At 39.3% G+C, this 18508-nt stretch overlaps 1 protein-coding gene across 4 annotated transcripts in view; it reads left to right on the top strand.

Moving 5' to 3' along the window:
* The window catches only part of ABCB11 (ATP binding cassette subfamily B member 11), a 107109-nt gene that overhangs the window by 28594 nt on the left and 60007 nt on the right, over window positions 1-18508 (top strand). For all 4 annotated transcript variants that reach the window (XM_053665241.1, XM_037140689.2, XM_053665242.1 and 1 more), the window contains exons 6-10: window positions 3158-3245; window positions 4346-4479; window positions 6161-6332; window positions 9734-9858; window positions 12099-12273. In XM_053665241.1, the coding sequence (XP_053521216.1) occupies window positions 3158-3245; window positions 4346-4479; window positions 6161-6332; window positions 9734-9858; window positions 12099-12273 (694 nt within the window). The remainder of the gene's footprint in view (window positions 1-3157; window positions 3246-4345; window positions 4480-6160; window positions 6333-9733; window positions 9859-12098; window positions 12274-18508) is intronic.

Raw genomic sequence — 18508 nt, 5'->3', positions numbered from 1 at the left:
ATTCTACTCTTGGGAATTTATTCCAGAAAAATAAACTTAAATGTAAAAAATAGAAGCTTTATAAAATCTTTATTTCTAATAGACAGAGAATGGAAACACCCCAGACATCTTTCAATAGGTGAATTAATTAACTCACCTACAGATGTATAAACTGATACATCTATACCATGGAATACTACTTAAAGATAAAAAGGAATGAGATATTTATGAAACTTGAAAGCATTATGCTGACTGAAAAAAAGCCAATCCAAAAAGGTTACATTCTGTGTAATTCTATTCAACATTTTTCAAATGACTAAACTACAGTGAGAATAGATTAATGGTAGTTAGTGGATGAGGGGGGGTGGAGCCAGATGAAAGCATGTGTGGAAATAAAAGGGCAACATGAGAAATCCTTGTGCTGATGAGAATGTTCTGATCTTGATTAGCCAATCTCAACATCCTGACTGTGATATTGTCCTATAGTTTCCCAAGATGTTACCACTGGAAAAAAACTGGGAAAAGGGCATATGTATTTTCTCTATATTAGTTATAATTGCTTGTGAATCTATCCTTATCTCAAAATAAAACATCTGATTAAAGAATAAATGAAACTAGCTTCTCAGGTAAAAAAAAATTATTGTGGATTCTCTGAAATTAACATCTAGCTATTCTAGAAATATGCTACCGTACTGTATGGACATTCTAACAACTTCAGCCAGTGACAAGCCATTTATCCATAGGTCAATGCCCCTCCCATTAAGCGGTATAGAACCTCCCGCACCCTGAAACTAGGACATGAACACACTTCTGCCAGCTTGTGATGCTCAGCTTAGAGTTGACACTGATGTTCACTCTAACATGTCAGTGCTCTGCCTACAGAGCATGGAACCACTGAAACAAAACTTCTTATCAAGCAATGCAACTTGTTGTGATGACCTCCTAGATATTTTAAATGAAAAAACCTATGGTTTTAGTAAATCTGAAACCTTGAGGTGTAAATGGAGTGATTCAATCTTATGATGCATTTATCTTGTTAGGAAAAGCAAGGTAAGAATTCTTCCATATTAATAATTTGTAAAATATCTCTTTCCTTTCCTTCTAATTGTCATCTCTCTCCCCTTGTCTCTCTTCAACAAATGAGTCAGAAGAATCTTAATTTATTCAAGTAGATGCAAGTTAATTTTGCTGTTAAAAAAAGGTGCCCATTCTGGGGTCCAAATCACCTGCACAATTATATAACCCTTTCCAGGATTTCATCATCACAAGAGCTTCCCACCAGGCAGATGATGAAGAGTTTGTTGTGCAGTCGAAGGAACTAAGCCAGCCGCATTCTTTTCCTTTCTGTTAGTTTTTCCAATAGGTTTGTCCTGTTCCAGAAATATTCTCAAGTAGTCTCTAAAACAGACTTTTTCTTCCCAAGTATAAAATAGAGATGAGTTAACCATTTATCTATGGGGTGTCTCAGGAGTGAAAGGAATCATGAACTACACATGCCCTTTTTCACACCACTAGGCAGTGACATAGTTCTCCTGAACTTCGCCCCAGTAATTCCTGGGGCTGGCTCAGTGCTCAGTTCTCTAAATCCGCATAGGTTTGTTTAGAACTGGCAGCTGTGTTTTTTATGGCAGGCACTTATCACCTCTGCTTGGAGTGTCTATACAATGAATGCACTACGGGAAGTCTAAATAAAACTTTTTGACAAATGCTCATAGGTTTCTGTTTTTGGATAGCCAAAATTCATTTCACAAACAGAAAACTAAAGTATGCACTCCTTTATACACTAGAAGGCTTTACTCATAATATTACATGATAGCTCTATACAGAGATAGCCTCTGACTGTGGATACTTACATATAGGTTTATATTTTTCTAGATCTTGTTCATTTTGGGGGTTCACCTATATCATCATGAAAAACTAGGAATGTGGTGAACACAGACATATTAGCTGGTTTGGAGATTGTCAGGGGTTGACCAAGACAATTATTCCCTTCCTCATTAATATTTCGAAAGTCAAAGCAAGGTCAGGAGACATTTATTGTGTACCTACAATGTGGAATATATTGTACCAGGCTTCAGGCAGTATGAGCAAGCAGCTAAAGCCCATATATAAAAATGTATTTAATAAAGATATTGAATAATAGTGCAAAGTGGCATAAAATTCATCATGAATAATAGTTTGTTGTGAATAAAATGAAATCTACTTCAATACTTGGTTTGAGTTCAGTAGAGGGAGAGAACATTCAAGCTTGGTCACAGAAGGAAGTCCTGAGAAAATGCAGAAAGCATGTAGTGTGAGAGCATCTATGACAAAGACTTTGTTTTCTGATTTTCTCAAGAAATGGACTCCATATCATTTAGCTTGTCCCTGAAGATCAGGATTGTCATCAACCAGCATGTTAATTTTCTAATTATAAAATCCCTTATTTCCTGAAAGCAATCACAGAACAATTGTTTCCTCCCATCCCTGCTCCTTCCCTTGCCAATCCCAAACCCTGGGCTGCAGCATGACAGTTGTGCTGGAAAATGCTGCAGAGTTTTCTCGCCATTTCCCTCAAGTTTTTTGGCTTCCACCTTGGAAATTGCCCTGGAAAGTGAAGCTTGCTGGGCTGTAGCTGGCAGAAGGACTGTGTTAGTGGAGTGTTTTTCTGTCTCTGTGGTGAGATGACACAAACTTTTCTCACAGTGTCACTCTGGGATGGTGGACTTGAAGAGCTGGATTTGATTCCTAAAGCAGGGAGAGTAAGCCTCCTGATTTATAGCACATACCTCTCTGCTGGGGTCCTTTCGGATACCTGCCTGGCTTCTAAAAACAGTTCTGCAGCTATGATTGCTCTATTGCTGCACAAGAAGCCTGAGTGAAAGGGGCCTCAGTGGACAGAGCACTGGGCTGCCATCCAGGGTCCCGGGCTCCCAACAACTGTACATTGATCACTTCACACCCCCAGCATCTCTGCCTGTAAAAACGAAGAGGGTAGGCATCTTGGCTGTGACTGGTACCATGAGATCTATTCAGGGATTTTGTTGGATTCATCATAATTCTACATAGATAAAATGCTTTAACCACATTTAATAGAAACATATAACATATATATTTTAAATTCCTCTGCACCCACAAGTGTAATGCTTGGTAGCTTGATCCTACTTGTGAGTCTTAACATTTTCTCCCTTTTTTGAAGGTTGCTGGACATTGAAAGTGAAATGATCAAATTTTCCAGTTACTATGCTGGAACTGCTGTTGCGGTACTTATCACAGGATATATTCAAGTGAGTAGAGACTCTATTTTACTTCTTGATCAACATCTGGGTCCAAAAATATTACAATGAAATATACAGTATACTCCTCAACTTTTGAGTTATTCGGCAGCCCTAAGGACTACAGTTTTATCTCTAGGGGACAACTGCAGGATTCTTCCCTCAGCTGGAGAGGAGGATGTAAGCAGTTGTCTAGGGAGATGGAGAACAGGCCTGTGCTTTCAGCGTCCTGTACTCCTTGGCCCTCCCTACTTCGCCCTCTCTTCTAAACTCAGAAACAGACAGTGTGGAGGGGTTTGCAGGTGGAGGGTCAGTGGTCTGGAGAAAGCAGGGCCCGAGATTTGGAGGAAAGCAAACTTCACATCTTTTTTCTCCTTCATTGCTAAAGTCTCACCAAAACAGCATTCTGACTCAAATTCTGTAAACTGAATTTGAGCATATTCTAGATTTAAGCCATGGAAAGGCCTGGACTTACTTAATCCTTATTAAAGAAAAAGGTATTTCATCTCTTGCTACCTCCTGTAAAAAAAAAAATGTCTCCAACCCTCATTCACTCAAGAATTCCAGAAAGTTAGTGTTAGTTGAAGAGAGAAATGCATCAGTTTTTCCATTGTGGTACCAGGTGTTTTAATGACAAGCTTATTTTGCTTGGTGGGGGGAAACTTAGCAGATTCCCTGCTATGTCCTAATGTTGTCTTGCTTTCTCTGGAAATTATTGTCCTACAGCCTGAAACTACGTATAAATGCTGTTGGCAGGCCTCTCAGGGGGAAAAGTTCATTCAGAAATGGCATGCAAGACTAGTGAGTTAAAAGCAATAATTATTTTTGTCAGTGTGAGTCAAAAAATAAGCTCAATAATTTTGTGTCTAAGAGCGTCAGAGCTGGATTCAAACCCAGAGCTCCTGGCTTCCCTGTTCACAGTTGCTCTGCTCACTTCCATTTTTAGGAGCAGATGCCAGCGTTCACACTTTGATTCCCCAAATGAGGCATTTTGTGAAATACTTTCCTTCTTTTTTCATTTGTTATATTGGAAGTATTTTCTTTGGAAAAAAGAAGGAATTAATGAATATTTTAAACATCGCAACGCTAAATATTCCTTGCTCCATTTCCAGATATGCTTTTGGGTAATTGCTTCAGCTCGTCAGATACAGAAAATGAGAAAATTTTACTTTAGGAAAATAATGAGAATGGAAATAGGATGGTTCGACTGCAATTCAGTGGGGGAGCTGAATACAAGATTTTCTGAGTAAGTAGCTGGTGGGACATTTTAATGTATGTATGACTTTTTGATAATAAAACTTTTATTTCTAAATTAGATAACAATTGGAAACCTCAGTTATTTTTGGTATGTTTTGTCTCTAAGTTGGACTTTTATAAGTAGCATGGCTTTCTCATAGATAATGTGTTATCAAATATGGTCATTATAGCTTGAAAGCGAGGATGCTACAGCATGGCTTATAGGCCATTAAATAACTACTAGAAATGAAGTATTACAGGAGAGAGTTAAGAGAAGTAGGGTCATTTGGCCTCAAAGGAGAAATTGAGGGATTTCACAATCTAGGCATCTATAAGGAAAAATACAATAAAAATTTTTTTCTTGCTTTGACTATTGAAGTAATTTATAGAAACATATAAAAACAACAACAACAAAAAACCCCCAAATCCATAGTAGTTTGAGAAAGATTCAAACTAAAAAACTGGTTGTAAATCCTGTTCACACTTGAATACCAGTTTGGGTCATTAATAGCCCTCTCAGTAATTCTGAATGAGCCCTGAGTAATTAGAACCGGTTGAACACTGAGTAATTAGAACCGGTTTAAAGGAATTTAGCTTCGAAACCTCAAGAGAGATAGTGTGTAGTGTAGTGAAGATAAATGTAGACTGCATGTTGGATTCCAGCCTCACTTTGTCTCTCACTGTGACCTTGGATAGATGTGACCTTGTTAGAATACAATTACTTAATCGCTAGGTAATGTTGTAGGTCCTTTTCTGCTATCAAGTCCTAAATCTTGTTTGGTCTATCTAGACAGGGGATTATGGGAAAGTTCCCAGGAATATTAATTTAATGTAACTATACTCTACTAACATTCTGGATGCAAGGATTTGCAACATTCTGGATGCAACATTCTGGATAACATTCATTTGATGCAAGGCATAAAGATAACCACAGAACTCCTAATCTCAAGGAATTTACAGCCTACTGGGAGGACAAAATGTGCCAGGAAAGAATTACAGCAAACACATAGTGATTGCTTACTATATTCTAGGCACTGTGGTACATGATTTATTGTACATATGTTAGCTAACCCTCATTATTACACACTGAGGTAGGGTGTGTCATTATCCCCATTTTACAGATGAGGAAACTGAGGCACAGAAAACTTAAGTAACTTGCCCAAGAAGAGCTTGTGTTTAAATTTGGTGTCTGGCTCCAGAGTCTCTCCTCTTAACCACTATTCTATACTTTCTATAAGCAGAATGAAATATTATATACATACACATACATGTATATAGATTAGTTACACAACTATGTGAATGCGGGGAGGAAGATATTACTTTTTTCTGGGTAGTTATGGTATATGAGAACCTTGAGACTAAAAGGACTTGGCAGATATAAAGGAGGGAAAAGGGGCTTCTCAGGCAGACCAAACATATTAGCTATAAAAAGAGACACATAAGATGGTTTCCAAAAGCCTTTGCCAATATTTCATGGACACCAGTTGGGAAAACTGGGTTAAAGACCAATTTACTTGGCTGTGAGGGGCAAGGCTGGATGACCTTCCAAGACGCAGCAAGTTTTCCAAGATGTGAGAGTCTGTTATGTTTCCCAAGGGCAATGGGGTATGGAGAAGAGGACTGGGATTTTTCACTAAGACATTTGAATTGACCAAATCCATTTTAGTGATCAAAGTCTCTCTTGTTTCCAGTGATATTAATAAAATCAATGATGCCATTGCTGACCAAATGGCCATTTTCATTCAGCGCATGACCACGAGCATCTGTGGGTTCCTGCTTGGATTTTTGCAGGGCTGGAAGCTGACCTTGGTTATCATCTCTGTCAGCCCTCTCATTGGGATTGGAGCAGCCATCATTGGTCTGGTAAGAATGTCTTCTCATTTCTCTCCATGGGAATGCACTGGCTCTGAGACATAGCCAAAAATACAAGCTTGAGTCCCTTCTCCTGTATAACATTGGTCAACATCTTTATCATTATTTTGATTGATTAATCTTCAGTATTAAATAGCATTCCATAGATTAGGGATTAATAATATTTAAATAACAGAAACATTGATATATTAATAACAATAATATTTATAATATACTTATCAAACATTTACTATTGTGCCAGGCACTAGGGGGAACTTTATATACATTACCTATAATCTTTATGACAATCTTATCAAGTATGAATGCCACTTTAAATATAAGGAATGGATACACAGAGAGGTAAAGGGACTTGTCTGGGACTGCACAGCCAGTGAGTGACAGAACAGAATTCAAATTCCAGGCAGACAGATGCAAATTTCCACCCACTCTCCAAAATGCCTATTGCTTCTCTGGTCTTCCAAGCTCAAATGCTCCCAGTCAAAAAGGCCCAATAAATATTCCCATGTCAGTGACAAGCACCTAAGAGATTTCTGCAGTCATGACTGTGTTCTCCATTCCATCTGATCAGTTTCAGAGAGATTACCTGGTTCATTCCAAGCAGTTTCCCAGCCACAGTCTCCACTCCCTGGGTACGCAGACCAAGAAACAATGTAGGAATAAAAATTTGGGGTTATTCTAGTTAAAACATATTCCCAAAGATTGAGACACTATTAGAGCTTACTTTTAGAGCAGCCACAATTAGATAGCATGTTCTGGGAACAGGGACACTAATAATTTGCTATAAAGGAGAGTAGAATTCAAGTGAAAAGCTCACATTATTGAGCAACAAGAACCAATCTCCATGATGATATTTTTCTAACAAAATATTGGGTTGGCCAAAAACTGTATGGTTTTTTTCCATAAAATAAAAGACACACTTTTCATTTTCACCAATAACTTTATTGATTTGGATATTTTGAACATGCCAGCTGTCTCCCACCTGGTGTAATGTTGATTTTTCTCAATTAATGTCTTGATTTGATTCCTATCAACTTCAGTGGGTCTCCTGGACTGTGGAGTATTTTCCAGTGAGAAATATCCAGCATGAAACTTAACAAACCAATTTTGACACATTCACCAGTCACAGTACCTTCTTCATACACTGCACAAATCTTTTGCTGCGTTTCAGTTGCATTTTATGTCTCGTGAAATAATAAAGCATCATATGCCAAAAATGTTGCATATTTTATTCTATCTTCAATATTAAAATGGCTAGGCAAAAATTCACCAATTTTGATAAGTTTTTTAAATGCACACTGATGTGGCAGCTGTCACAATATAATCTCACAAAATTGTTTCCAATGAAGTTAAAGAGAACTGTGCACTACTTATTGAGCCATCTTATGGGAAAAAAACCAAATGAACTTTTTGGCTAACCCAATATTCTCTACAATCCGCTGGTGCTATTATCCAAATGTTTCCCAGATAACACAGAGTGGCAACAGCAAAAACTCACTCCAATGAACTGGGTCACCACCTGGATCTTTCACCTGGCTTAAGAAACATATGTTTAACTCATCCAAACTTCAGTTTCCTCATCTTAAAAACAAGGATAATACCTCCCAGAGTCATTGTGATGATTTAAAACATAATCCATATTATACATTTAGCCCAGCAGCAAGACAGAATTAATTACTAAAAAAATAATAGCTTTAATTTCCTTCTAATCCACCATATCATGCAGGATTTATAAAATGCTTTTCTGCCTAATGCTTTCCAGGTGCCCTTTTAAAAAGCCCCGGTTTCTGTGGAGGGTCTTCAGGGATTCTGTGAACATTTGGTTCAGCTTTTTTTCCCACCAAATACATTTAATCTCTTTCTTTAAACCCATGATAAATTAATATTCACCCCTTAATGAATCACAGTAAGCCTGAATCATATGTTAAAATATTTTAACATGTTGGAGACCAACACGTGGCCTGGTTTCCATGGCTCAGGCTTAGAGCACAGTTTCTCTTGTCTCGGTGCCCACATTTCAACTTCCTGTACGTGCGTCACCCGTCGCAATGTGGTGGCTCTGCACTGGTTTCTTCTTGAATTCAAGTCTGCACATGTTTGTGTAAAATGATACAAGCAATTTCACTGGGCTCAATTAACAAGCAAAACCAAAATAAGAGGCGGAGGGGCGATGTAGGAGGTATTAGAGGTTCTGGGTTATGTTTGCTTTGACTTTTATACTTACAGTGAGAGGCATGAGCACTTGTTAGATATTTCCCAATCTACATTTTTGAAGCTCCTGTATCCATTGAATTATTTAATGTGCCATTACAATAAAAACTGATAACATCCCTAGATACTTAATTATCTTGTTACTATGCTGCCAGTACACACTGGTGAAATAAATCAGACAAGGGCCAGTGAAAACTGCATGTCATCCATAACGCCCACACTTTAATGTTGGTGAAAATGGCCTCACTTTTTACTTTTCTCATTGTTGCCTTTTCAATTCACTAAAGTTTTATAAAATGTGGATTTGTGAAATAAATATATTATAATAAAATACTTTTACTTATGTATCAGAATTGGGATTAAGATTTTGTTTGCTAAGTGTTTTGCTGCTGAAAGTTTGGAAAAACTAGAAGATAAACCCTCTTAGTGTGGGTACAGTATATTTTTTAGATTTCTGAATAAGTTGATTTTTCACAATATTTGCATTTTTTCCCCTTCTTGTTTCTTCATCTGTGCCAGAAATTTCTTTGGTGGTTAATTCTAACAAGGCCTCAATCTAAGCCCTATTGTAGAGAAAGTAACTTGTTTAATATTAAGTGCAATGTCTTTTTATTTCCTTTTGTAAACAGCAAAGGTGGTTGAGCCCCTATAGCTGAGTGAAAATAGCGTAATATTTACCTAAAGCGTTCTCCTATGGAATTACCTGTGCCTCATCTCACCTTTGCATGCTCACTACCTCTCTTGTCATTCCATATTCTGATCAGTAGGATTCCTGCACTGACCTCTGGCCTCCGCCTCTGCTGTTTGTCTGGGAATTGTGCAGTGGACTTTGGCCGGGTGGCAGTGAAATGGGACATGATTTGACTTGAAAACTTCATTACTCTAATGACTGAGTGTGAGACACTGCAGTCTCACAGAATGCCCCACGGAGGGCTTAACTCCGTATGAAGGTTTTTGAGACCGGCTTTTAATGCAGTCATTTTGATACGGCAACAACCAAACACCTGTGGATGAGGCTTAGCATGGATCATGGACCAAAGTCTTCCTCAGCGAATGCTATTACAGTGGGAATCTAGTTTTGTATTAACCCATACCACCTGTTTGCTCACCTAAATGAGTCATTGAGTGACGGACCGCCCTGATTACCTGGTCTTTACATTTTATTTTCTTCTTTTGGATTTTAGAGTGTGTCCAAGTTTACTGACCATGAACTGAAGGCCTATGCCAAAGCAGGGTCAGTGGCGGACGAAGTCATTTCATCCATTCGAACAGTGGCCGCTTTTGGTGGTGAGAAAAGAGAGGTTGAAAGGTTGGTTAATTGAAATGTCTGCCGGAGGCGTGGTGGACGGGAAAGAGGGCGTAAGAGGAATAAATGGTAATGGAAAAAAATACAATGAAGGAAAAATTTTAAAAATGTTTGCCACTTTTCTGAATTTTTTTAATCCTGGAACTTCCCTATTTTTTTTTTTTTTTTTTTTGTACAAAGGGGCAGTTTCACCTTGGGCTATGCTACCTCAAGGGAGCTTTAGTTCAAAAGGGAGTTTTTGTTCAAGTGGCAGAATAATGAGATTGATCAAAGCACCATAAGGGCTCTTAGGTTAGGTATGTGTTTTGAAGAGGTGGGAGCTGGTAATTTTTAGGAAGCCGTCTTAGGTTTGATATTTACTGCACGTTCCGGGGGGGGGGGGCGTGTGCACATACTGTGCCGCATGCCAGGCCGCCACACTGTCTGCTGCTGTTAAGGAAAAGCCTCCATGGTCCAAAGTGCAATTTCACACATTGTTACTGAACGCAATGTGTTTTACTCAGCTACTCTACTACACACTCCTTGTAAGGTCTCAGATTTCAATTTAACCAAACATAACTTAGCATTGGTATATTATAGACCATCATTCTAGGAGATTAATTCTTAATGGAAATAAAAACCTAGGTGACCAAAACAACATAGTTGCCAAACAGTTGTTTTTACTTATTCTTCCATTTATCTAGTATTTATTGAGTGCTTACATGTGCCAGGTCCTGATTTTATAAAATAACTGGCAACTTAATTAAACTCTTATTTCATCTGTTGTAGATTTAGTATGATGGTGTCATTCTCAATTGCTAGCAACTTCACCAGATAAAAAAGAGAACAGGATTTATAATCTTTAATTATCCTCTCCTTTTATTTGGCTCTTTTTGCCTTTATTTTTATTGGTGACACTATTGTAGATGTCCCCGTTTTCTCTTTTTGCTCCCTGCCTCCCAGCCCCTACGCCACCTTCCTTCTGGTCCTCCCCATACTCTTGTCTGTGTCCATGGGTCATTTGCTTCTTTTGGTTTGTGGAATGAAGTTATTTTATTTCTCATAAAAATTTCAGTAGCATATTTCCTCCACTATGAAGTGTATTATCTTCTTCTTCTTCTTTTTTTTTAAAAAAAAGCTTTTATTTATTTATTTTAGACAGAGGGGAAGGGAGAAAGAAAGGGAGAGAAACATTAATGTGTGGTTGCTTCTCATGCGCCCCCTACTGGGGACCTGACCTGGACCTCAGCCCAGGCATGTGCCCTGACTGGGAATGGAAGCAGCAACCCTTTGGTTCCCAGGTGGGCACTCAATACACTGAGCCACACCAGCCAGGAGAAAGGTATTATCTTCTGTTAATAAAATCAGCATGTCAACATTTAAAAAATGTAACAAAAATGGGCTAAACCTTCAGTTTTGTCCCATGAAGTGTTTAAAATTCTCTATTAATTTATTTTCTTAGATGTAGGAAGGCAGCTACAGAATGCCTGAGCTTTAAGACAGTGCCCATTACTGATGACCAGATGATAGAATTACTGAAGCTAAGTGCTCGGACTGAATTTCCACACAGTTAGCCAGGTCCCATGGTGTGAATCTGACCTGCCCTGTCACAACAGAGCGTTCTTGGTCACAGGGCAGATGGGCGAGTGCATGGGATGCAAACAGTACTTTCAAACCTGGGAGGGAAACAGCTGCATCATTTTCTGATAGGAAGCACGTCATGTGATTTAACAAAACAATTTAGCCCTGGCTGGTGTAGCTCAGTGGATTGAGCGTGGGCTGCAAACCAAAGGGTCGCAGGTTCCATTCCCAGTCAGGGCACATGCCTGGGCTGCGGGCTAGGTCTCCACTCGGGGCTATGCGAGAGGCAACCACACATTGATGTTTCTCTCTATTTTTTTCTCCCTCTCTTCCCATCTCTAAAAATAAATAAATAAATAAAAATTTAAGGGCAAATAGTACTGGATTTCTCATATCCAAGCATTTGTGTTGAAAAATCCTTTTCTCTCGAGGGTGAAGCTTACCCCACTGCACTCATGCAGGAAGTAATCCACTGTGGGGCTATGTTAGGCATCATCCCTTCAACTTCTTTCATTGCCAGGTTTAAACGAACTACACAGAAGTTGCTGTTTTCTGGCAGCCGCTCTGTGTTTGGTGCTTTCATAATCATTGAGGAAAACCACTGCATTGGGGTCTGTTTGAAACACTCTAACGTGAGCTGCTCCTTCTGCTGATGAAATAGACTCACATGTTTCTCTTCACAGGTATGAGAAAAATCTTGTGTTTGCCCAGCGTTGGGGAATTAGAAAAGGGATAGTGATGGGATTCTTTACTGGATTCATGTGGTGTCTCATCTTCCTGTGTTATGCACTGGCCTTCTGGTACGGCTCCGAACTTGTCCTGGTTGATGGAGAATATACAGCAGGAACCCTTGTCCAGGTACCTTGGTTCTGATGACCCTCATATAGCATTTCCTGTTGGCATCTCAGAAAAGCCCTCAGTTAAGCCATTTCATTTATTCCTTTGGTGTCTGAGGGAGGAAAGTGTCAATGATTGGATGGAGCCCCTCTGCAGAAACGAGCGGTACACATGCATTTTAATAGTGAAGGGATGCTGAGCATTTGAACTGATGAGCCAGTGATTTAATGATTTCCAATCAAATGAAGGTTTTATAGCTGTAAAACAATGATTTTTCTGAGTTTAAAAGATAATGTGCCAAGAAAACTGAAAGTCAGTGATCTCTCAGTTAAAAATTAACTGCTCATATAGTTGAACCTAATAATAGCACAAGATATGTGCTAACAGACATATTTGTGGAAACATAATGAGTTACTAAAATGTCAAGCTAATAAAATCCACAACTGAACAGATAATACAAACGTATTTTATTGGTCGCTTGTGCTATAGCCATACTACAACTAATACCATAAATGCTTTAATTGTCCGTGTCCTTTCAGTTGCTCTTTCAAGAATTAGTGAACGCCTACTTATATGCCAAACCCACACAAAGCGCAGGAGGTTCAAGAGTGAGCAAAAGAAATGTGATCTTTGCCCTGATGGAATTCACAGCTTAACAGGGAAGATAAGCAATAAATAAATAATTACACAAATCACACAATGCCAAATGCTAACATATGTTGTAAAGTAGAGGATGGGGAACCTTTATAGCGCCTCGCAGGATACCCAGGTGTGGTGGGTCAGGGAAGGCTGTTCCTCCTGCTCACTTTCCCAAGGACTTTCCTCCTTAGCTCAGGGCCCCTCTTGTTGCAGCTGAACTATTGTCACTGTTGGGATTCTCACCTGAATGGCGCTATTCCAGCCAGGCTTCCATGACCATCCATTTTGTGTGTGTGTTTACTGTTTTTAAAATTTTTAAAAATATTTATTTATTTTTTAATTGTTGTTCAAATACAGTTTTCTGCCCTTTTCCCCTACTACAGCCCAACCCCCGAGCCCTTTCCACCTCCCTCCCATTTCCACACTCCGCACGTTATTGTCCATGTGTCCTTTATAATTGTTCCTGCAAACCCTTCACCCTTTTCTCCTGAAATTCCCTCCCCTCTCATCTACTCTTTTATTCTTTTGTATGGCTTGCTGAACTTTTCCTTCAGAACACTTGAATGATACTGAATATTTGAATTTATTTCCATTTATTCCCATGCCTTCCCACCCTCACACAGTAAAATATATGTTTAATTTGGCCTATTAATCATTTAATTGGGTGTGTTAATTTAAGCATTTAATTCTTCTCTAAAATATGTTTGTTCCAGGTTCTAGGTAGAACGGGCACCAATTAAACAATAAACACACACACACACACCCAAAATCCTGTATACCAGAAATTTGCTAACTGAAAGCCTGATATCTGAGATTTACTGCTTGAATAGAAATATATTTCTAGAAAAAGATGAATGGAGATTTTATTTGCAAATAGAAAAGGTTATCAGAGGTCAAAACATAGTCATTCTATTCCATGGACTTTATTTCATTAGGGCATAATATACTAAGAACGAGTTTTAAAATTCAGTTATTCTTTGCAAGATGAACAGCTGGCATCACTTGAATTTTGTTCAAAAAATTAAATATGATAATACATGTTAAGCTGTTTTATAAACTTTAAAGGGATGGTATAGATGGAAAGTGTTATCATTATCATAATTTAACCACATTCTCAACCTTGATATGGCTTTGCACATTTGAAAAACCAGTGAAAATATTGCAGGTCTGAAATCTGAGTGTAAAGTCTTTTTCTTTATTGATCTAATGAATCTTCAGAGCTTTCAGCATTTACCAAACTAGAGATACCGGTAGTTGATTTTAGTCACAGCTGCTTGTACCTGATCATTCTGCAGCAGCACATGCATTGAGAAAAGACATCCTTCCTTTTGTTCCATGCCTGCAAGAAGAAGACAGAATATGGAAAATTATTATTTTCCAAATAAGAATTGAGGGGGAAAACAAATTGGTAAATTGGTAATTAAATAATATACAATTCCATTTGGAAACACTAAATTAAAAAAATTCTCAAAAACTCTCTCTAGCAAGAATCCGCCTTTATGGTTCTGTTAAAAGAAAAATGGAGGCATATTAAGACTTTTAGGAGTTTATTTGAGCAAAAATAATACTGTTTTGGGAGAAACTCAGTTCTTCTTGCCAAAACAGTAAATAATTACAGATCAGCAAGTCTATTAGCAAGCAAAGTGTTTGAGTGCTAACTTCTAATGGGAGAGCAAAAGCAAGGATGGCAAGAGCAAAGTGGCCAAAGGCTGGGTGGCCACAGCACCTGGATGGCCAAAAAAAAAAGAGGTGGTCATAGGTCAGGTGGCCAGGGACCCCTAACCCTCCTCATGTGGCAAGAGAGCCAAGAGAATGAGTCCCTTGTCCTGAGTACTTATATAATTGGTGGGATGGGAGTGAGGGAGTTACATTTTGATTCATGGGTAACGGTGGTACCAGATTTCCCCTGAGAAGATGTGATTACCCAGATCTACGTATGTGTGGGGGTCTGTTAGCCTGAATCCTTATCTTGCTCCAGACTCTATTTTTCATTTTGTATACGTGATAGGAGGCAGGCAATCAACCAAAGTTGTTTCACGGGCTTTTCTTGGGCACTGTGGACCCCCTCCCCTTCCCTTTCCAGGCTTTGGGATGAATACACAGTCTCAAGCTTTTCCTTTTTCCAGGTAGTGGGAGGGAAATTTTTAAGGCCCTCCTCTTCCATACTATCATAGTTTTGCTTGTGTTGTTCCGGATGCCTGGCAATCTTATCAGACCAGGCTCAGGACTGCTGGGTCAAGGGTTGAGATGTGTCTTCCTGTGCTTCCAGCCTCCTGTAGTAAGTTCTTTGTTAGATTGTAATGGTGAGGGCCCTGCCTTTATTTCCCCTCTGGCCCCTCATTCCTGGCTGCTACCTGATAATACCAATCAGGCAGTGCCAAAACAGAAGTCATTGGAAGGGCTTCACTGATAGAAGTGAGGAAAAAGACTTACAGAGAAGAGGCTGAAGCTAGCGAGGACATTATTTGGTTGTAACTTAAATAGTTGCCATATTTAGAGAAGCCTAATTGGCTATTTCTGATTGGTGTCCTTAGGTTTTGATTTCTTAACCTTGAGGAATTTAAGGCTTAGGTTTTGGTTTGCTCATATAGGTTATTAAGGCATTAAAGCCACCTCAGTCTAATTACCTCCTTGTTTGATTAACAGTCTCACCTTCAAGTTTCTTGCCAGTTGGATTGTGGGCTATGCTATAACTTCTGTAAATAACTCATTCTCTCAATTGTTATTTCTTGTATTCACTATTTGCAGACATGGGATACTACATGCCTCTAACATTTTAGTCATCAAATTTTTTTTCAGTTTTTAAAAATTTTATTTTTCAGCCCTGGCTGGTGTAGCTCAGTGGATTGAGTGTGGGCCTGTCAACCAAACAACCATGGTTCAATTCCTAATTAGGGCACATGCCTGGGTTGCAGGCCAGTTCCTAGCAGTGGACACATGAGAAGCAACCATACATTGATATTTCTCTCTCTCTCTCCTTCCCTTCCTCTCTAAAGATAAATAAATAAAATCTAAAAAAAAAATTGTATTTTTCAATTATGATGTACATTCAACATTATTCTGTATTAGTGTACAGCACATTGGTCAATCATAAACTTCACAAAGTGCTTCTTTCAATATTTCCAGTGTCCACCTGGCACCATATGTAGTCATTATAATGTTATTGACTATATTTCCTATATTAGTCATCGATTATTAACTCACATTTTACTTCTAACCTCTTCCTGCAAGCCTCCTCTTATACTTCAAGAAATTTTTCTTTGGGAAGGTGAGAGACATCCTCTAACAGTAAAATCATTGACCATTCTCTCTCCCCTCCCCCCTCTTCTTCCTCTTACCCCTTTCCCCTCTCTCTCTCACTCATGCACACGCACCTTTTTGGCTGTACATCTGAGCAGCAAACTATGAAGACTGAGTATGTATGAGTTGAGTGTTTCAGCCACTAACCTAATTAACAATTAGGTTAATCTGATGCATTTTGCAATGCACAAAACCATTATTGGCTGCATGGTAATTGGGCATAAATGCTAAGTAGTTCATATAAATGACTGTAATTAGTATCACTTGTACCCAGACAAAAGTCATGCTCTGCAATTTATTGGGAAAAAAAGATGAAAGGGAACTGAATGATGCACAGGCTGCTCTTTCACCCCCCTCTTAATTTTCAGGGCTCAACAATAAAAAATAATAGCAGTAATAGAGAGGAACGTTATTCAGTGTATACAAGGTGTGAAGCACTGAATGACATACTTAATAAAATTACTATATGTAATACAACTTCATTGTGTGATTGATGTCATTATACTACCATTTAAAAATGAAAGGAAGCAATGAAGATGAGAAATATGTGCCAAGTATTATGGAGTAGGATTTGAACTCAGGTCTCTGTAATTCCAGGGCCTGACCTGCTAACCACTGTTTTCCTGCCTCTGGATCTGCCTTCCAAGGGGCCACAGATCTCCTTACTTCAACACAACACCCCCATGGGTAGGCCGTTGGCCAGTGGTCCTTCCTGCCTTCCCTTTTCTTACACTAGTGTCCACAGGGCTAACGAGTGGTATTTGGAGTGAGAAATAATGGTCTGTTGGGATGTGTGCTCACTATTATCAGGTGCTAGGTACTTGCCCTGGTCCTGTTTCACTCACTTTTCTCCTAAGAACCCTGAGAGGGACCTTTGCTTGAGGTAATGCTTGCAAAGCCTGGCTGAGCAAGGACTTGACCCCAAACCTCAGTTTAGGGCCCTCGTGGGTCAGTCTTGAATCTAGTCTGACTCATGTGTCAGCAAACTATGGCCAGCAAGCTAAAGCCAGTCTGGTGTCTGTTTTTATAAATAAAGTTTTATTGGAACACAGCCCCAGACATTTGTTTAATATTGTCTATGGCTATTTTTGTACTAGATAGTACAGATGAGTAATTGCTTCAGAGCCCATGTGGCCTGAAAAACCTAAAATGTTTATTCTTTGGGTAGCCACAGAAAATGTTTATTGACCCCTGATCATTATGGAAGCCTTTCATAACACATATGAAAGGCTTCCTTTGCTCAGGTAGGAAGATGTTGGATGAAGTGGTTTTAACCCAAATTACGCCACAATTACTATTCTGTCTGTTCATTTTAACACTTCCTGAGTATGGAATCTTGCTTACTTCATCATCATCATCATCACTATTATTTATGTGGCTGAACTGGATCAATCACCTTTACATGCATTATCTTATTTAATGCTCATAACATCTCATGAGATATATATACTCTCATTATCCCTGTGATATAGGTAAAGAAACCAGGGCTGGAAAGATAATGTAATCTGTTGATGGAAGGAACTACCTGCCATAGACAAGGAAAAGAAACAAGAAGGACGGATGAGCAGATCATCTGTCCCCATGCATTGAGTGGGGAATTCAGGGAGAAGTCAGAAGGAGGCTGGCCTACGTAATCCTGACGTGTGGAATGAAGAGGTTGCTGAAGAGGGGGGGAGAGATGGCCAGGAGGCTCTGAGAAGTCCCATGATCCAGCCATAAGGAAGAGAGAGGGTGGAGAGGGACTCTGGGAAGAATCCAGCTCACAGAAACCACCACAGACTAGGATCAATTGATTACCTGAAAAAGACAGCATTCATGCAGAGGGCAACCTTTAGCTCAGCAGATAACTGTAGTCCCCAATAGATGGTGGCCATTGAAACAACCTGCATGTGAGTCATGAGACTAGCAAGCATCTGTGGTTGAAAAGGTGGAGAGAAGGAGTCCTGTGCTCTTCCTAGAGGCCAATGTGAGGAGTTACCACATTGCCTCTTCCTTCATACACAGTACTGGTAAAAGCAGAGTGCTGCTTGGTAGGAACATCTAGCCATCATCAGGTAGCCTTTACCTGACCTAGTGAGATGGCTGGGCTGGCGAGTCAAGGACAGCTTCCCCAGCTCTGCACAGGAACCTCTCCACTCCACCTGCATGCAATCTCCAGCAGATGAGCCTGGGAGGTAAACAGAATGTCAGTCATGAGTCTGGGTTTAGGTATTGCTCTACCACCTAATATATGTTGTAACCTCTACACACATCTGTTTCCATACACATCTTTTATAAGGACCAAATGAAGCAGTACCGGTGAAGCACTCAGAAACAT

The sequence above is a fragment of the Artibeus jamaicensis genome, unplaced genomic scaffold (genome assembly GCF_021234435.1).
Source record: "Artibeus jamaicensis isolate MK-2021 breed Jamaican fruit bat unplaced genomic scaffold, CSHL_Jam_final contig_391, whole genome shotgun sequence".
Classification (NCBI taxonomy): domain Eukaryota; kingdom Metazoa; phylum Chordata; class Mammalia; order Chiroptera; family Phyllostomidae; genus Artibeus; species Artibeus jamaicensis.
Note: the sequence above shows the minus strand (reverse complement) of the source record. Positions and strands in the feature narration are given on the sequence as shown.